Source organism: Orbicella franksi, chromosome 12 (genome assembly GCF_964199315.1).
Source record: "Orbicella franksi chromosome 12, jaOrbFran1.1, whole genome shotgun sequence".
Taxonomy (NCBI): Eukaryota; Metazoa; Cnidaria; class Anthozoa; order Scleractinia; family Merulinidae; genus Orbicella; species Orbicella franksi.
The window spans coordinates 3,392,406-3,412,887 of NC_138156.1; the positions used below are offsets into that span (position 1 = coordinate 3,392,406).

The following is a 20,482-nucleotide window of genomic DNA, read 5'->3' on the forward strand; positions in this document are numbered from 1 at the left end:
TTCTGGTGAAACGACAGCATGTTTTATTGATCTTTTCACTAAATTAAATCTTGCACAAATTCTGTCTGAGCAGCGAAATTCTGCTCGGCTACTGCTTCTGTAGGTAACCGAGCAGATTTTCACTGGGCGTAAGAAGGTTGTCATGAACTGTAGGATATTCATCACCGACCGCTCGATAATCCAGAGGCGAGCGCATTAACTATGAGGTCACTGCGTCTACACTGACTACACAGACTCGCTCTGAAGTACTGACAAAATTGTGTTTGGAGACCTTGTCCGGGATTCCTAACATTGTTTTTATTCTCAATTTTTTTTTCTGCGCTTCAAGAGGACTGTATTCTTGGAAACTCCGACTATTCAAATGAGTCAGTAGAGCTTGAACTCATAATTTTATTGTGTGATCTTGTTGCACGTTCTGAGCCGTGCACTGGCAAAACTACTGTTACGTATTAAAGCATTAGCTTTCGACAGTTTTAAGTTTCTTTATTACTATATTCAAACCCTGGCATAAAGACTGCATTTAGCGGATTAGTAAATTGCAATCATGGACAAAAATTTTTGGGACACTGATGTAATGCAACGAATTATCTGTATTTTACAACTGAAGTTTGAAAAAGCATTGCTATCCTTTTAAAACGCGTTGCTGCCCCCCCTCCCCCCTCCCCACTCAAAACAATGTCGAAAGTAAGGAGAAATATTACGGGTACTAGTTTTCAACATTGTATGTGGAGTGGGGGGAGAGGCTAGGCGGGTGAAGTTGTATTCGCGTCTGGCGTGTGTGCAAAAGCGCTAAAAGTGCAAATTTGTCTCAGGACTTTTGTCCATGATTGAAGCTTTGTAAAACATCTCTGTCTTTCAAGACATCAGCTTTAGGAGTAACAACTATACGATACAAGCCGTATTCACGAAACACTGTCGAAACTTCCATCAGCTGCAACTGGACTTGGTTCGATGTTCACGAGACTCAGTAGTTGGGGCCTGAAAAGGAAAAAAATGAGTTTATATGAAAGAAAGGAACCTTGAAAGATAGTTAAGGTGTCGCCAGTTGTAAAACCGATACAGGGGATGGTAATTTCCTGTAATTTCCTCGGAAAAAAATCCTGAAGAAAGAAAGCAACAACCTTGTATGCTTTACGATGTTAAATTTTTTGTGAAGACTTATGAATAAGTATGTTTTTTTTTTTTGAAAAAGCCAAGTGGTCTAAAGCATGCATTTGATATGCGATTGGGGACAAGCCTATACGAAGCGTTCTCGGCTCAGAGCGAATCAAGGGCGAGTCCTTTGTGTATAAGGGTGTCGTCACGGAAAAGCACTCTCCCACTCCTTCCCAGACTTCGCGCGGACAGGGAGAAAAGCGAACGTCTAAGACTGAACAGGATGGTTGGAGACTTTATAGGGTTTTCGTTACCTTGACAACCACGACAAGTAGAGTAGCAATTTGTTTTCATATAATAGGTACTCTCCCAAGACCCTGTGCAGTATCCACCTTCTTTCCACTCACTGCATTTACTCGAGGGCTGGAGGTCAGGCTTGCAGATTTCTGCAAACGAGTTGATATTCAAGCTACTCTTTAGTTATTTAAGCTGATACATCTATTTATCTGTCGATACCAAGAGACCGTGATGTCGATACACATTTTCTGTTATCACTGTAAGAGGGTCCGAGAGAAAAAGTTAAGACTGCAAGATAAACAACGGCGTAAAACTCTCGCGGGGTCTGGCGTTCAACTAGCATTTTTACCGTATTCGAACTTTAAAATGAATTTCGTTTATAGCAATCAGAACGTTTTTCCGGAATTGATGTTTTTACAGTCAGTTTCATTAGGATGCAACTGGCACCTAACTTTTACAAAAAGGACTGGGGCGAATAAAGAGAACGCGAGCGGTGAAAACTTACCGGCACTCAACGAAATGTGGAAACAAAGGAAAAACAACACAACAATAGCGTGATGCATTCTTCGCCTTATAATCTCTGAAACTAAATAGTAGATAAAACCAGTTGGTAGATCGTATCCTTTAACACAACTTATATTATTTTTAACTACTAAAATGTCCATGTTCGACAGGAAAATTTGCGTGACTTATTAACTAGTCCACGTAGTAATTTGTTAGACCTGACCAAATGTAAGCGTGTTGCGATCGATCAGCTTTCTACGAAGAAGTTCCTTTGTTACTGGCCCAAGGCATCACAAAACGTAATGTGCTTACGTTAACTACTGCTGAAGTTGTTCAGTAACTTCTGTTAGATCTAGAAGGCTGCCCAAGCACTAAGTAGCTTAGAATATTCGCGCAGTTTCATTTTAGCATTTTTGTCACATTAATTTCCCTTTTCTCCTATCCACTCGCTGCTAATCAGGACCAATCAGTTCTTGTTAGTTTTCTGTCAGTTATCAAGAGTAAACCTAGAAGATTTTTGTACTTACCTGAAAGCTAAACGATTCTACGGTCTCTTTACCGCCTATATTGGCCAGACTGGTTAAACACCTCTCGCTTGATGTCAAGCTTATCTGTATTCGCTTTAACATTTAAATTGTTTAACATATTTTACGAATAACTGCAAGTAACCAGGTTACCCACATACTTTATTATTTTCAAAAGGAAACGCATGTATCTAATTAGACTTTCTCTAAGTCCTGCGTCACGATCATTTTTCGTTTTCTGAACTCGGCTTTCGCAGCTTGACCTGTGAGCAAGTTCAGTAATTAATGGGAGGAAAAAAACATACATGCAGTTGTGCAAGAAATTTCCTTCGTAGTTTAAACTCACGCGTCAACAGAAATCATGATCCTCACTTATAGCATGTTTATGAAAGGCTTGCTTTCCAAGAGATCGTCTGTAAGTCCATGTATCGATCAAGACGAGACATCAAAAATCCCCCACCATCGGCCATACGCGGGCACCTGACCACTGGATGCGCCCCGGTGCCGGAAATTTAACGTCAGTGGTCGATATATAGGAGGGGGGGGGGGGGGGGGCGGTGGGGAGATTTGACACTGTATATGGGAGGAATTGTACAAGTTGACCCCTGTTCATGGTTGCCTGCTTTCAGAGATCTTTCAGTCTCCTTAATTCAAAGAACTAGGATACACTTTCACACAGGCTAGTTCTATGATAGCTTGTAAAAACTGTAGTCCTACACTTTCACGGCCAGAAGTTTCTGTCACGGCATAAAGATTAAATTCCAATTCGGTGCTAGACATCCACAAACAAAACGAGAAAACAAAACCCCGATACAACCAACCTCCCAAAAGCACGATCGAGTACTGTCTCGAAAGAAATTTTCAAGGCTTTCTCGTTCGGAAAGAAAGGAACAGGTTCAACCCCACAGCTCGCTTTCTTTATCTCGTGGTTGTGCACCATGGCAAAGTAAAAGCACAAGTTTAATACATGATATATTTAAAAAGTTGACATATTTAACGAAGTGTGCAGAACATGGAGCACTGTTCAACATATTTCTATTTAAAATCACCTTCAGTATATACGGTCTCCTCTGTCAAAACAATCATTTGTCAATCATGAAATCAAACAATATTTCTTGGATCAAACACACCACCTACACGATATTTCTCACAAGATTTCTCTCTCCGAAATTACGGCTCTTTGTAATACGGAATTGAGCTCAAGAATTGATAGCAAACATAACTGATCTATTTTTTTTTGTCAGAACAATGTTTGTGAAAGGTCTATGGCTGTCAGCTATAACATGTAGCGTCAAACAAATGAAGCTAAATCTTGAAACACGTGGAGTTTTGGATTAAATTAGTTGCATATACTAACTAGCAATCATGCTAATCTTGACACGACAATTACAGGTTTAAGTCCATATCTGCCTCTATACAACAAGCCTAGCATACAGTTACAACTATAGGGAACACTAAGTCGTATCAAAATCCCCCAAATGGGTCTCTACGCATTTTTCTATTATTAAGTAGCGTTTTTCCTCGAATGGTATCCGGCCGTTTGCACCCCCCCCCCCCAAGTCAATTAGCCCCTAACCGTTTAGCTCCCAACCAGAAGTCGAATAGCTCTCAACGGGAAGTCTCGTTCTTAAAGCGTAAATGGGGGCTAATCGACTTCTGGTTGGGACTATCCGGCTAGGCCAGGCTAATCGACTTACATTCACTCGAATAAGAGCTCATCCTTAATTTTGTGCCCTCGTGGAATGATGAAATCTAAAATATAAACCCACCCATAGTCCAAAATAAATGTAAGTGAATGAGGAAGGCCGGACTCTCGGTTTCTTGTCAAAAATAAAACTATAAAAATTGCGCTTGGTAAATAATGGAGATTGAAGAGAGAAAACCTGAAAATTTCGATAAGCGTCCGAGAGCTTCATAGAGGAGAGAGGAAGATAAGAAAACCGCGACTTTAGCCGGCTTATCAGGGCTGTATCTTACTGGAGCGCGCACAGACCGAGGGAAACAGAAATCCTCGTATAAAACGAACATTTTCCGATTCTTATAGTCCAATCAGAGAATAGCACGAGAACTAAGGAAATCGTGACGACAGCTAGTCTCTAACAACATACGTCACGTTGCTAAGTAACATTCCTGCCTAAAACCGAAGGCTTATCTCTGGCGGAAGACTTAAAAGAGAATTTACGCCGCCTAAGGTACAAGCACTGCACGTTAGAAGAAAACTGTCTTTAACCTGCTCATTTACGCCTATTAATGTCATTTGGCGAGTGCACGCCGTTAGTTCTAAGCTATCACACAAACAAGCATTGTATTAACTCGCTATCGTCTTGGCTTGTCGTCACTTGAGCTACTGCTGTCGGATCCAGACTCCTCCTCACTGCTACTGTCGTCGCTGCTACTTTCACTCTCACTGCTGTCACTTTCAGAGCTACTTCCGCTTTGGCCGCTGCTCTTCTTCCGGGACTTGTTCTCGGTGGTTTTAGTTTGTTTAGGCTTCGCCACTTCACCTTTATCCTGATTTTTCTCCTGACGGACTCTAGAAACAAGAAACCAAGTCTCAACAACACTGGTAGCATAACAAAGCATGGCGTTGATTGTATAAAATGCTAAACATTCACCCAGGAACACAGAGAACTAACCTCGCTGGATGAGATGTTAGTCCAACGTAAAATACCCGTTAGCCCCCACCCCCACCCCCACCCCCTCCTCCGACGAATTGAGAGACGACGGGAATCAAACCAAGATACGGAATCTCATTGCTAACGCGCTAACCACAAGATCTTAACGGAATTAAACATCGCTAATCGCATATGAATACTGCGCTGGAGATATCACTACATCCTCCTCATTTCGTACTTTCCGGAGTTTCCGCAAACCCCATCGTACATACCTTCTAGACGGAGGTCCACGAGGGCCCTTCTCCGCAGATCCACTGGAGCTTTGACTTCTTCTCTGGACAGGAGAAAGGTCTCGTTCCGCCACTTTGCTTCTTCTGCGGACAGGCGATGCACTGGGAGTTCTGTTTCGTCTCTGAACAGGGCTGGGTCTCTTGGGAGATGGGCTCGGCGAAGGCCGATTCCGTGGAGGCGTTACACTTCTTGGTGGCTGACGCCTACGCATTTGCTTGGGTGGAGAACTTCTAGGGCTATGACTCGCATTTCGTGCAGGGCTTCTGCTTTGACGCGTATTTGAGCCTCGGGCATTAACTGGGCTTCTTGATCGACGTTTCCTGACAGGGGGAGGGCTAGGGCTTCTTTTAGTTCTCGGTGGCGTCGCACTTCTGGATGGTTGACGCCTCCGAGGCTGGACGGGTGGAGAACGTCTGGGACTACGACTATCACTTCTTCTCCGGCGTTGATTGGAACCTCTTGAAGGTTGTCTTCGTGGAGGCGATGAGCTGGGCATTCTGTCAGGTCTTGGGGGTGTTACACTCCGGGATGGTTGACGCCTACGAGATGGCAGGGGAAGTGGACCCCTCGGGCTACGACTACGATGTCTTGTTTCCTTGGGGTTTGGTGATTTATTTCTGTCATTTCTCCCGCCAGACCTACTTCTGGATCGGTTTCTATTCGTTAGTCTAGCACGAACTGGGCTCGGAGCTGGCCTTCGACGCACAGGGGGTGGACTTGGGCTTCTGCTAGCTTTCCGCCGTCTTGAAGGCATCGCATTGTCTGGGGACGGTCTTGATGGCTTCACAGGAGGACTGGGACTTGTAGAGTGAACTGGTGGAGACTGGTGTCTGGCATTACGAGGTGACGGGGAAGGAGACTGGTGTCTAGCATTAGGAGGTGACGGGGAAGGAGACTGGTGTCTAGCATTGCGAGGTGACGGGGAAGGAGACTGATACGCAGCTTTACGAGGTGACGGGGAAGGGGACTGTTGTCTAGTGTTACGAGGTGACGGGGAAGGGGACTGCTGTCTAGTGTTACGAGGTGACGATGACGGTCTGCTATTCCGAGTTCTTTCCGTAACACTCGCTTCAGCACGTGATCGCTGTTTTGGCTGCGCGGATGGTCTCTCGGGGCTGCTTTCCGACGATTCGCCTTCGGACTCTGACTGTGACTCTGACTCGGACGAACTACTGGAAGAACTCTCCTCTGAGCTAGCTTCGGCCTTTCGTTTGCTTTTTGTCACTTGCTTTCCTTTCTTTGGTTTCTCGCTCACCACTTCTAATTTTTTCACAGCCAGTTTCGGCGGAGGTGTCTCGCCTTTTTCACTAGGTGACCTAATCCTCTGCCTACTCTCTCTGATCGGAGACTGTGATGCGAACGATGTGGTCATTCTGCGGCTTTCTTTAGAGAGACTGTCGGACTGCTCTTGCTTGCGACTTCTACGCGTGTTCTCCATGCGGTGCCTATCGTCAGATGAAGGAGACCGGTGTTTTCGGGCTCTTCTCTCTTCTCTGGAAGAACTCCGTCTCCGTTGCCTTTCTTCAGGAGTGACAGCACGTTCCACTCGGCCACCCTCCCGTCTATCGCCTTCTCTAGAGACAACGTTTTCTCTTTGTCGAGTTCGACGATGTCCTTCTGCCTCACGAGAGTCACTTCTTCTAGCTGCACCTCTTGTTTGTTCAGGGCTTGTGCTATATCTCCGGCGCCTCCTTTCAGGCCTTTCTTCACCAGGTTCTTGATGTCGTATCGGTCGCTTTTCTTCAGACAGGCTTCGCGCACTGCGCTGTCTTCCCTGCTTCCTAGTGACTTCAGGGGATTTCTCTGCAGAGCTCGACCGCCCAGAACGACGTTGCCGTCTTTCACGAACATCATTCTCCGGGGACTGTCGCTTCCGCCTTCCTCGCCCTTCGCTCACTTGGTTATCAGGCAAGTTGCCCCGGTCCGCACGTGACCGATCATAACGTGTACGATTATCGCGCTCCTCACGCTCCTCACGGACGCGTTCCTGTCTATAACGTTCTTCGCCTCGTCGATTAACACGGTCATCCCGCATGACTCTTTCTTTTCTCTCGTCGGGCTTATTATATTGCTGATAAGACTTTGCTTTCTGTGGGGAGGAAGCAGATCTATGGCGTCGATTTCTTGCAACATTTTCTTTGTCTGTTGACGGGCTGCGATTTTCTTTTCTGCTTTTGTGATCTCTTTCCCCTTTCTGCTGATTATTCCTGTTGTGTCTTCCAGGACTTTCGCTCTCTGATCGACTACAGAAAGGAAAAATTAGCATTGGTCAGTGTTTTAGAGTGAGATACAAGGCGACCGTAGATCATTCATGCAGGGACCATTATGATACAGAAAGTCACTATTCCGACTAGCAGAGTACGTGTAGAAGATTACTTTCAAAACGAAGAAATACTCAAAATAAGCCTCCACACGATGGGAAAACTCCAGAAAGATAATACGACGACTGGAGAATAATAGAGCAGTTTTCAATTGAGTGTCGAAAGTAATCAGGCAATTACTTTTGGTTTTGGTTTTACTACGGTTTGAAATTGGCTGAGCAGTCTAATTTGTAAGTAACTGGTTTGGTTTTGGTTTTTACGAAACTCAATTGAAAACCATACGAAGACAGATTCGAAACAATTAACCTGAAACAAGTTGGCTAGATCTAGGTCTTTAATGATCAAAGTGGTGTGACACTCACCTTCCTGAATCTTGTCTTCGTTTTCTTCGGGGTTTTTCTTCTTCTGAGCTGACTGATTTCTTCTTTCGTTTGACTTCCTTTTCTTCTTTCTCTTCCCTTCGGGACTTTCTACTTCTCTCTGGGCTCTTTTTACGAGAACGCTCTCGAGACTCGTCTCTAGAAACACACCGAAACGAACCAACACAGAGAATTTGCAAGATGCTATGTCACGAAATTGAATCATCACACTCGATATCAGTCACGCAACTTAGTCACGCTATCAACAAAATAACCCTAAAAGTAACAGTTCTACTTCTTTTTTTAAATACGTATATAAGTTACAACAGCACAAGGTAAAAACGTTGAGTTACTGTACATAACGTAAAATCAGCTCTATCGTTATACTTACCTGCAGGCTTTAACGTATGACTGTAGAACTGAAAGCAACTTGGCGAGCATGACTAAAACTATGAAAAACCTTACCTTGAAATGACAGAAATAACAGAAAGCTAGTAAACTGCTTTCTCCTGTAGAATCCTACTTTTACGCACCTTTTTTCTTTCTCTCCTTTTGTCTTCTTTGATTTTCTTTTATCTGTCTCCGACTCTGATGAACTATGAACATTTGAAGAGAAAATTGAAGAGAAAAACAAAAAGAAACATTCTGTTAGTTATGAAACACTCACAGTGTATTCACTGTCCACCAGAGGGGAATTAAGCCAACAAATACACTGTATGAACATGTATATGATGCTGATACACTTTGGTCGATACAGCCAAATTGCCATGTCAGTCAGTGATGACTTTTGCCTTACCTGTTTACACCTAAACATATTAATCAGTTTTGTGTGTATGTGTGTGTGTGTGTGTGTGTGTGTGTGTGTGTGTGTGAGATTTAAACGTATCTGCCAACTTCCCAATCTCATCTTTCCTACAAAGTACTTACAATACATCATCTCAATCTGTCATGGACTGAAAATTAAAACATGATCATAACATGAATTGTACATCTTTGTACATCTATACACGAATGTCTTCACCGCAGATGAGACTGATCTGCCGTGAAGTTACCTTTCTTTTGGTGTCCGTTGTTTTCGTTTTTTCTGAGTTTTACGCCGGGAAGGTGAAGAATCATTTTCACCATCTTCTTCAGAGCTGCAACAAGGAAACAATACTGACATTACAAAAACACGAAGAATATTAAGTATTGTGTTTATAGACTACCTTCCAATTAGGTAAAATATATTTGTAGTAACAGGTGGCCATGCTAAGTGATCTGATTGATCTATTTGGAATTAGTGTATAAAACGTATTTACGGTACTAGAGTTAAGAACTCTTGCTCACGAACAGACGACTTCAAAAAAAAGTTACCGATAGACCACTCCCCCAATGGGGCTTTTCAAGGTCAATAAAAACAAGCATTTGAACAAATAATGGAAATGAACATAACATCATTAAAATCCCAACTGGCAGGAGGCACAGCAAGAGTGGCAGAGGAGTTGAACGGGGCTACCGAGAACAACACCACTTTGTGGTCAGAATGCGACTTGAACCTGTGACCTCTGGATTTCAAGTCTGGCATTTCAACCACTTGGCCACCCTGGCTCCGAGAAGACTAATACGATAAGTAGCCTACACGTTACCTACATGTGTACACTTCATTTGAAGACAGGCTCTAACAGAGCAATAAAACATGCGTCAACTCTGCACAGATGTGTACATGTAACAATAAACAAAAGCAGAACAGCCAAGATCGGCAGATCCCGAAATTGATTTTCTAAATAGCATTGAGCATTTAAGAGAAGTCAGAGACTTGACCATAGGTAACAAATATGTTTCAAAATGCACCTTTAATGATTATACAGCAACCCATTTGCAGGGCTCGACTTTCAGGAAAAAACCTTGGGGGCAGCTGGCCTCTAAGTTTTCAGATTTAGTCGCCAGCATGGAAAGTTAGTTGCCAGTGAAAAAAATTTGGTTACATTGCCTACCTCAGTGGTTGCAACATCAAGTTCTGATTTTTTATGAAACATGTAATAGTATTTTGTCAGGCAACCTAGAGCTTATTAAGATAACCAAAGGTGCAATGTGCTTGTCATGCATGTGGGCAGCAAGACCCATTCTTGTAACTTTGAGCACTATGCTGCTTACAGATTATGCTGTACTCTCACAAATAAAGTTTGCAGCAAGCTAACACAAATAACCATTAAAATTAACCAAAAACTGAAATTGCTTTGCAGAAATTTCCATGGGGTGGTAAAATGGCTATAGTTATGTTAACTGGAACTCACTTAAGGCTTTTCATGCTGTCTTTCCCATTCAATGCAAAAACGTTTTTTAAAAAAAGAATAGAAGTTCTCATTTTGTTCTTGTCTCAGTTCCGCAGTTGTTTGCATATTTTTCTAACTCTGGAACAATTATTTCACAGTTTCTTTGGATTTCATGTCAAGATTTTAGCTTCCTGATTTCTGTTTCATTAGCACTGATCAATGGTAATGTCAGACCTCTTTGCACTGTTAGACTGCTCCTCTGCTTTCCACAAAACTCCTATCCATCATCAAAGATTACAATATGCCAAAGGTCAAGTCAAGACATGCATCACTATGACACCATGTGCAATACCTGCAATTGACCTAAATCACTTTGCCTAGCAAGGTTTTTGGCTTGTTTGTTTGTTTGTTTTTGTTTCTGAGCAAATGGGAATTGGATATGCTTTTTAATTTGTCCTTTTCCCCTAAGAGGTTATTCAAGAATAGAAGAGATGAGGAAGTGTGAAAGCCATGATGACTGCCTCCATCCTTGAAAACAGAAGCAAAGAGAAGGAAGAAAGGAAGAAAAGGAAAATAAGGAAAGGAAAAAGGAAAAAAACCCCCAGAAAATACAGTAGATGGTTTACGAAACTAAATACATGTATATATCAGTGACCAATTTCATGACCTAAACACTTATGTCCAGGATTGAATGCAAGTATTGTTTAATTAGTACTTCATATTTGGCAGGGTTGCCATTTTCATATTACTTCATATTTGACAGAATTGTATGTGTTTTGGTGACTTTTCACTAATGAGGACACTAAATGTGATGCTTTTCATAAGGAATTTGAATCTCAGTAGCGTTCAATGCTGGACTTATCTGGACATAAAAAGGCATCTCCTCATCGCTTTTATTCTTGAGTAACTCCCAACTTTTTTACTTTGAATTTCATGCCAAAGGCATCCTACCTGTCTGAGTTACTCCCTTCACCTGATGACTCAGATGCAGGAGTACGCTTTCTTTTTTTCTTCTTTGGGGGCGACTCCTCCTTTGCACTGTAAAGAGAAGACAGTTAGCAAACAAAAGGCAAACAAATGCATCTCAAGTCAGTAAAATAATTAGTTAGGCCTTACTGTACGGCTGCTCCATTTTGTAACAATGTTCACCTAAATAACATCCACTTGCTGCTTTACAATGTTTCTTTTGACGATTTTACATTTATTTTACAATGTAAATCCACATGCATTTAAATTAAAATGAGAGAAAATTCTGTTCTTTTCCACCAAGTAGTAACACTACATTTAATAACTGAAAAATAAAGACAAGATACATCGACCAACAACAGCCCCTAACAATGTTATTACTACACTTAGTTAATAATTAATCTTACAGGTCTAGCTGCAAAATAAATAAGAGTAAATCTCAAGACCACTGGCCTTACCTGTATCAAGCCAAAATGAAACTTGAGAACAAACAAGCAAATAGTCTAGATACAGTGTTGGGAAATAGAAAATCAAGAACATTATTTAGACTTTGAATTTGTGACTGGTTAATGGTAAAAAATTCCTTCTCAATTTTTGTTACATGCAATTAAATATAATTATTAAAATATGACCCCTGAATGTTTGGTTTCCTTGAAAAATTGCTATTAATGATACACATTTTAAATAAAAGCTACTGTTCACTCACCCACAAATAGTTCTCAATTAAAATACAATTATACAGTATTACATAAACAAGCCATGGACAAACCAAAATAATAAGTTACAAAAATTATTACTTTCTATTTTGACTAATACATATGCGCTCATATTTAACTAATGAAATTGTTTAAGTTCTACATTTAAGTATGAATACTCCTGGATCAAGACTGACATTGTTCTAGTCATTTGTGTTCAAGTTAATTTTTAAACAAAAATTTACAAAGATAAGGACTACAATTAGTTGTACTCTCTCTCTATGGCCACACAATTTGAAATGCTCTTTGCAGAGAAAACAATACAAAACCGTTGAACCCAAAGACTAACAACTACTGTAAGAGCAGGGAGAATAAAAGACTGAAGTACATGTAACAGGCAATTACGATCAGAGTTGTCTTTGTTATTAGTCAGGATTGGTTACCTCTAGTGTGAGTAAGGTACCAAATAATTTACAGGACATGTAGTTGGCATAATTGCCAGCTTCTGACCCATTTTGACAGTGCTGCTATAGTAGTGAGCAACATTGGTGAAATGCTTTATTTTATTTCAACTTGCTCAGCAAAGACTTTGTAGTTTGGCCACCTTACCCCCCATCAACTGGGTGTTATTGCACTTATGGTGACAGGTTCCTGACAGTTTTCTAAGTGGTTCGTTAAATCTAGCTGATTTTCAGAGACATGACAGGTAAAACAAAGCATGGGACATAAAGTAAAAAAAATACAGTATACTGGTGCCAAACTACAAACACAAAAAAAATTTCTACTGGTCCCTCATTTTCAATGACAGCATGCATGAATCTTGAAAGTTCACTTTGCTCATAGACCCACTGAATTACTCTTTTCATGGAACCAAACATTCAGCAGGCCACAGCCATGTGATAAACATTATACCCTGTACCTTTTCGCTTCGGGTGAACTAAAACTAATCAAGGTGTTTCCTCACTTCCCAAGTAATGTTGAATGATGTTCTATTTCCCTGGCACTTCAAGACTTATTAGTTTTAAATGAACTTCTAAAAACTGAACTGAAACTGATCTCAATCATTTGTTGTCAACTCCAGCAGTAATTAAGTACATTGTATTTTTTTGTTTCCTAGTGCAACACAGCTGTAAAAGGTAAAATGTGGACTCAAGCACAAGTGACACACACTGCCAAAGCTTTGTCCCAATATTATTAGCAGGATGTGAGTACGAGCATTTAGTTTATCGTCATAGTGTCAGTGTCAGTGAGGTTTTTGCTCATTTCTAATGATTTGTGAGTAGGACCACTGGTAATTGTATTCCCTAACAAACTAGCCCCTCATCTTACAATAAATAACCCTGGGTGGAAAGAGGTACTATAAGAATGGAGTGCCTCCTCTAACAACACAACACAATGGCCCTGAACCACTTACAACACAGTCCAAAGAAATGACCATTACAACCCCCAGTTGGCCACTAGGCCTCGCTTGCATACAATACATGTACATACTGTATGATTACCACTCACATGACAGTCACAAGATATAATGGCAAAAGAAAACACACTAAGTGGAAATAAACTGGTCTCAATACATGGTGCTAAATAATGTCAGAGGATTTGATGGTACATGTACATGCACACAGGTTCATATTGTGCTTGTGAGCAAATACATGTAGTTGACGAACATTTGAAAGTACTGCTGCCTTTCGATAAATTTTGTGATTGATTTTCTGACACAGCAACATGCGTGCAATCCTACCATTTCGATTCCAACCCCAAACTTAAGAGATTATATTCGTCAAATCACACAGAACCTTTTTAACTGGTGGTCAGATGTGACTTAACCAAAGCTTCGTCAATTGGCAATAGTGTACATCACTACAAGACAATGAGGTCAAACAAGTAAGTATGAGTTAAACCCTCACCTTTTGATCTCTTCTTTTTCTTTTTGCTCTTCCAGTTCTTTCTGTTTGGCTTCCCAAGCCAACTGCGTCGCTGCTCTTTGAGCTGCCTTTAATTCCTGGTCAAATGACGAACCGTCTTTGTAATCTTTCTTGATTCCAAGAGCTTCTTTCATTTTAGCATTCTTCTCTTCATTTGCTTCAGCCATTTGATGTGTTTCCGTAACACTAAAATTAAATATTGACATCAACAATAACATTTTAATGTAATGAAAGTCATTTTGAAAAAAAAAAAAAAAAACACCTTGTTTTGGAACAGATCTTCAAACCATTCTAAAAAGGAAAATTCCTTGTTAAGTCTAAGCCTTTAATTATCCAGGAGTAATACATGTACAGTACACTGCACGTAACCAACTTCACCAACTTTTGTTTCTAACAAATTATGGTAAGAACCTGACTTTGCAAGGATGCAGTCTTGGATGAAAACCACATTCTCCCAACATCAATAATTATTAAAAGGAATAGCCTGATGTGCCTGACTGCATTGTTAAGTTACATTACATCAGGCAGATATTTCAAAGAACATGAGAAGTTCATGGAGAAATACATGTATGAGGCACGGCTTAGTGTTTCTTGCTAAAATTCTCTTGAGTTTCTACTACAACTTTAATATCCCATGAACTCCGAATCATCAATGGTTGCATTTTTCAATAATGTCAATCACCTTAGCAGACCTCTCTAGAAACAGAAGTTCACTTCAATGGGTTGGTAGACTTTGATCTATTTCAATTTTTTTTGAGGTTCATTGATTGTCATCTTAATTATGATTAATGGCAGAAAAAACCCACTTAAACCTCTTAAATCTTACCTTTCCCCTAGTAAAACTGAAAACAAGTGAGATTATATAAGTACAAAAGGAAAAAGTCAGTGTGATGGCACAGTCAGACAGAGAGACAGCAAGACAGACAGGCAAACAAAATGAAGTATGTAGGTTGCAACAGGCAGTCATTCAAACCAAAGACAGCCCTTATTAAAATAGTATTGTAAAATGGAAACTATATATCACACATAAGAAAATAACCTGAAAACTTAACTGTAGTAAGTGTACATATACCACAAAAAGTATATTCAAACATTTCTTTACCATTATTAAACACTATGTGATTTTTGGAAAATAACCGGTATTAATACTGAATTGCTACAAGATTAATACAAACAAAATAACGTCAAATCATCAAAACACATAACACTGTGCATTTCCCAATGTCAGTACAAACTTGTAGAATACAGTATCAAACTATTTAACAAAGAACAAGGTTTAAAAATATCACCCAGTGACTTTATGGCATACAAGAGAAAATTGTTACTTCATTTCAGTATAATATCAGTATCCCTTCTTACCTCAGAATCTTCCTGAAACAAATAGCAAAATACATGCACATTAGAATACAAGTTGTACATACGTGGATTTTCCTTCTTTATTGTCTTTAGATGCAATGCCTGCTTGTTCAGAAAGGATATTTCGCAGCTCCTCCACCTTGCTTTCAATTTCACTGTCAGTGTATCTAAATTTGACGAGAGAAACAAAGAGAATCTCATCTGTAAAGTAATGTAAAGTACATTCAGTAATAATCATTCTACCACATTCAGGTGACTACAGTAGAGTACGGCATGGAATTCCTGGTGTTGTGGTTTGGCCTTGTCTCATGAGTTGATCATTTACATAGGGTTAACCTCATTGCACCTTTCCCCCTTGGAAAGAATTGCCTAAGATTGCTATGTCTATGTCCATGGCTATATACACAGCCACACTTAGAAAACTACAGTTTGGAGACACCACTTTGTTTTTTGGTCTTCAATCTCATGAACTACATCTGTGAGAGCATCCAGTATTTTTGGGGTTCACATGACAAGAGCCAAAAAACGGATGCTCTCGCAGGCTACATGAACTATCATTCATAGAGTCTCGAGCTCATAATCTGCACGTTCAATAGAAACCCTTGTTTAAGTTTGGGACAACTCAAAAAAGCTGTTAAAACAGCTTGTTTCTTGTTGTCCCAAATTTCCCTTCAGACTTAACATGACTTGAGCAAATATGGAAAATGTTTTCTGTTTCTTACTTGTGACACACTGAATATATTCAAAGAGAAAATAGTGAAGGGACTCCTTATGTTTGAACAAAGTATCTGTAGACACATTTTCTTTCTTACCTTGCAAAATTCTTTAATAGTTATTATTAAAAAAAATTACAATTTTCAAAAGAAATGTGTCTCCAGAAGTTTAGTCTAAACGTAACCAATCGCTCTAAATACATATGTTTAATGCCAGCATTCATTGACAGCCTTCTGGACCCATACATACAGGTATCCTGTCGTTTAGCCCTCAAATCAATGAACCCTCAACCTGAAGTCGATTAGCCCCTATACATATTCCCTCAAAGAAATCCACCGACTACAGACTCCTTGTTAATGCCAGAAACTTTGTTTATGTCACTTTCCATTTGTTGGCCACCTGTATTAATATACATGTATAAGCAACTTTCAGAGCAATGTTAATGTTAAACTGACCCCTGCTCTTCCATGAGATCTTGCAGTTCCATACACTTGAGTTCAATCTGTCGCTTTCTTTCGTGCTCCAAGATCTCTTGGTTGGGTTTTTTCGTGTTCATCTGTTCTAGTTTGGCGAGGTCTTCATTCGTATGGTACTCGACTTTTTCTTTCCTGCTACGTAACAAAGATAAGTTCCGTTGAACATAACCATTTGTTCCCGAGCCACGGGCCGTCTGCAAGCCAATATTGTTGTACATTTTCGATAATTCTTTTGCGTTGCTGGCAACGTTCTTTTCACACACTTAACATGAACATTGCTCAAGAAATACTACAAGATGGCGACGCACATGAAGTAAAGGTTAGTATCCCATAATACACTACTTCCTGATGATTTCGTTCCATTTGACCAGCGGTAAGTCACTGGATCACTATGTATTTGATGTAAGGTTCTGTTCTTGCGCAGCACTGCAGCATTGCTTGTTTGACTTCCATGTGTAGTTGCGTGCTCCTTATTTCTAAAATATGATAAGTAGGCGTTATTGCTGGGAAACCTGAACGCTGCCAAATTTTGTTTGCGTATCAAGCTAACTCGGACATTCTTTCTGCAGGTCTAAAACTGACATGAGGGGTCTACCGTAAACAGGCTAACCCGAATGTTATTGGGACTTTGAATATGGAGTACTGTATGGATTAAGGTAGCCTGATTCTCAGACGTCCGAGGTCGTTCGCGGCCCCTTCGCTTCCCGTCTCTCGGACGTTTGAGAATCAGGCTATACATGTAGTTTAAGGTGGCTTAGTACAGTTTGATGCATTATAAAAACCCAACTTCTAACTCTTTTTTTGAAAAATGTTTCAAGATGTTCAGTTTTCTTCTCTCAAGTTACTGTTTCCTGAAGATTTTTTTTTACCATAGTAAGCTATAATATGTGATACCAGTCTGCTACTACGGCTCAATCATTGTTGTTTTGACAAATGTCAGGAATTTGAAACTTTTGACAGTCTGAGACTTTGATGGTTCTGAATAACAAGAGAATAATTTTATGACTTCATATGTCCGAGTAGCCTTTTTTTGTAATAATGCAAATTTCCCCAGTCCGGCATCATCAAACTTTCTAAGCTACATAGATAAAAGGGGGCGGTCTCATGAAAGACATGAGAACGTCAATAACCATGGACAAGAGAGAATGAGGGCTAAGAGAGTTCATCCCCCGTATAAGCCTTATTCTTAAGGTGTGTCGTTAAGTTACGTTTAGATCACTCCGGCTTCAGCAATCCCAGACGATTCAAGAAGTCGACAGCTAGGCAATGGATTGACCTTTGCAGAGTTTATTTATTATAATTTTACCTTCATTTCTAAAGCTTATGCCAACCACATGGCCAATGTCTGCACAGTTTTTATTCACCTTTCTTGTAAATAGCCCTTAACTTCGATTACATATCTCAGTATTGTTTTAACTTAATGGATACACGGCTTTTACTTAATTCTGGGTTTGTATCAGTAAAAAGTAAACTGCTAACTTTTCAATGATCTATTTTTTTATTTTTGGCTTGATCTATGCATTTGATGCATGAAAAAGTGCATCAACTATCTATCGATCCATTCCTCGGCGCCAGTCAGTTTAGAAACCATTTCTTTGCTTCGTATTCTTCATTGAACAGCGGAATACTGATGTTAGCCATTAAATCGTATGATCGGTCGACTAGAGTATACCCCATCATCTGCATCACTTGTTTACAGTAATGCTCAATGATATCAATATCACACGGATCCACCTTCCACCGCCAACGATTGACAGCCACTGAAGCGTCATCCACTGTGTGAAAGACTGGGTGACCCTCTATCTTCATTTTCTCTGGGTCCTGCACCGGGTGCGTTGATTTGTTGAGCCATGTTTTCACGCTGTCCAGCACAGGTAACCCAGCAAAGTTGTACAGGCGAGACAGCACCTTCAGTGGGTTCATTGCGAAATCTTCGTACCGCTGTATCATGATACGTCTGCGCCTGCTGATGGGAAGGTTCTTTAGAAAAACCAAGTTTTCCTCCGTTTTCTTACATTTCTGATAGCTATAGAGGCGAAGACCATTTTTACTCAGCTGGCTTCCGTGGTTACTGAAGAAACCGACACTCTGAGATGACGGGATGACAGCCCGAGGGTCTCTTACGAGGAATATAATTTGGCAATCAGCATCCGAAGACTTGCACGCTTCCAAAATATTCTTAATGTTGTTTCCTGCGATGCGACTCATGAGAATTTTTGCCACGGTGACAGGGTACTTGTCCCTGCAGATGCTTCCTAGAGATTCGCTCGTCATCGGAGGACAAAGTTTTGGATCCCATTTGGGATCGTTCATTTCATATGGACACAAAGGCGGCGAACCAATCGCGTGGCTCGCTTGACGATGGCTCGGGTATCGGTAGAAGTGATCAAAGTCTTCGAGAACCGGTTTACTAAAGTTACAACGCAGCAAGTTCGATAAGATGTCTGCCATGAGGCTTCCATAATGTTCGTCGCTGGTGCCAAGTTTTTTAAAAATTCTTTCCACGGTTTGTAACGGCTCGAACAGGTAGAATACAGATGGATGGTGGTTAAATATATCTCCAGTTATCGTAGAGCCAGATCTACCATGAGCAATTACCAAAATGTTTCTTCTACGCTGCTTTGAGTTGAATTTTTCCGTTTGGAAATCTCTCCGCCCTTGGCTGAAATCTACACTTTCCTGGCCGCAGTCTATTTGTTGGGGATATTGATAGCTGCAATTCTCGCGGTGTTCTGTGTATATACGTGCAAGCAGAAAAGCAGTGGGAATAAGCACAATAAGAATTCGTAATAAAGTCCTTCGCCGCCTGCTTGAACGCAGTGCCATCTTGTAGGCGGAAATAGGAACTCAAACGAAATACGGAAATACCCACTGTGGAAAGTATTATCCTATTTTTTAACGTTGTAAAGAGAAACTTGATTTTACTGTGGGTACAAAGTAACCACGTAGACAAACAATCTCAAATTAACCATCAAACATATGAAAGAGTCGCAGGATATTGACACGTTTACCTTGCCTTTGACATGGCATCAAACACGTCAAAGGCATGTCCATATCATGTGACTCTTCTTTAAACTTCCTCCAAACCTGCGTTTTCTTTTTTTTTTTCGGTTGTAACGATTAAGAGAGAGCTTGCTTCTTACCAACGTCTATTTTTTGAATAAGAAAATGTTTTAACTTGATCTGGAGGTGGTAGGAGAAAACAGTGAAATAACCTTGCTCACATCAAATTAGAATTACTCACATCAAATTAAAATTACTCACATCAAATTAAAATTACTCACATCAAATTAAAATTACTCACATCAAATTAAAATTACTCACATCAAATTAAAATTACTCACATCAAATTAAAATTACTCGCGTCAAATTGAAATTACTTACATCAAATTAAAATTACTCACATCAAATTGAAATTACTCACGTCAAATTAAAATTACTCGCGTCAAATTGTAATTTCTGACATCATGAAAGAAAATATACAACTCGCCCACATCAAATAGAACTCGCTCACATCAAATACAAAAAATACAAATCAAATACAAATCGTCCCATCAAATACAAATCGTCGCATCAAATAATATATAGATTTAGCCAAGCCTAAAAGCGGAGCTCCTGGGCCGGGTTGTTGAAAGTCCGATTAAGCTAACCCAGGATAAGTTTGTGAGAAATTTGATTCAAGTTTTGTAATTTTGCGGTGAGGTTTTCTGTTTATATTGTTTGTCATTCTCTTTTGAGTTTGAATAACCTCAAACTAAACAAAACATAAGCAATGAAAAACATTTTTATGCAGGAAAAATTTGTACTTCGGTTAACTTTTAATCCTGGGTTAGCGCTAAAAGTGTGTATCATGACTTTCAGATGGGTCAGGGAGAGACCCTGATGAATTGGAAGGAAGCTTTGATGAAGAGGAAATTCTAAAGTACTACTTTCATTGCGGGTTTAGTTACCAAGTCTTTGCAATCGTTATCAGTGTCAAATGAGTTATGGTTTCAAGGGGCGAGGTCTGGTAAATGAAGAAACCTTCAATGATACATTTTTGTAAGTACAAAGACGCATTACTGAACTCTTTAGTGGTCCTTGCAGGACCAT

At 40.2% G+C, this 20,482-nt stretch overlaps 3 protein-coding genes across 4 annotated transcripts; all 3 read right to left on the reverse strand.

Moving 5' to 3' along the window:
• Position 1: 1 nt before the first annotated feature.
• LOC145464197 (uncharacterized) lies at positions 2-2,580 on the reverse strand. 2 transcript variants are annotated; one of them, XR_014041405.1, is made up of 4 exons: positions 2,424-2,580; positions 1,898-1,978; positions 1,410-1,541; positions 2-978 (listed from the first exon to the last, which is right to left on the reverse strand). XR_014041405.1 is itself a non-coding variant. In XM_081448006.1 (3 exons), exons 1-3 carry the CDS (start codon positions 2,055-2,057, stop codon positions 965-967), a joined length of 306 nt encoding a protein of 101 aa, XP_081304132.1. In that variant the 5' UTR covers positions 2,058-2,407; the 3' UTR covers positions 2-964. The 2 variants fall into 2 exon arrangements, 1 of the variants encoding a protein (XP_081304132.1); XM_081448006.1 differs by lacking the exon at positions 2,424-2,580 and having other exon boundaries at positions 1,898-2,407.
• A 782-nt stretch (positions 2,581-3,362) lies between these two features.
• Positions 3,363-16,710, reverse strand: LOC145464192 (uncharacterized). The gene is made up of 9 exons (XM_081448001.1): positions 16,370-16,710; positions 15,266-15,367; positions 13,827-14,030; positions 11,210-11,296; positions 9,059-9,142; positions 8,540-8,602; positions 8,010-8,165; positions 5,308-7,569; positions 3,363-4,953 (listed from the first exon to the last, which is right to left on the reverse strand). Exons 1-9 carry the CDS (start codon positions 16,606-16,608, stop codon positions 4,737-4,739), a joined length of 3,414 nt encoding a protein of 1,137 aa, XP_081304127.1. The 5' UTR covers positions 16,609-16,710; the 3' UTR covers positions 3,363-4,736.
• Positions 16,711-16,844: 134 nt separating this feature from the next.
• On the reverse strand, positions 16,845-19,430 carry LOC145464193 (carbohydrate sulfotransferase 4-like). The gene has a single exon (XM_081448002.1). The coding sequence runs from the start codon at positions 19,214-19,216 to the stop codon at positions 17,966-17,968; it is 1,251 nt and encodes a 416-aa protein (XP_081304128.1). The 5' UTR covers positions 19,217-19,430; the 3' UTR covers positions 16,845-17,965.
• Positions 19,431-20,482: the final 1,052 nt, after the last annotated feature.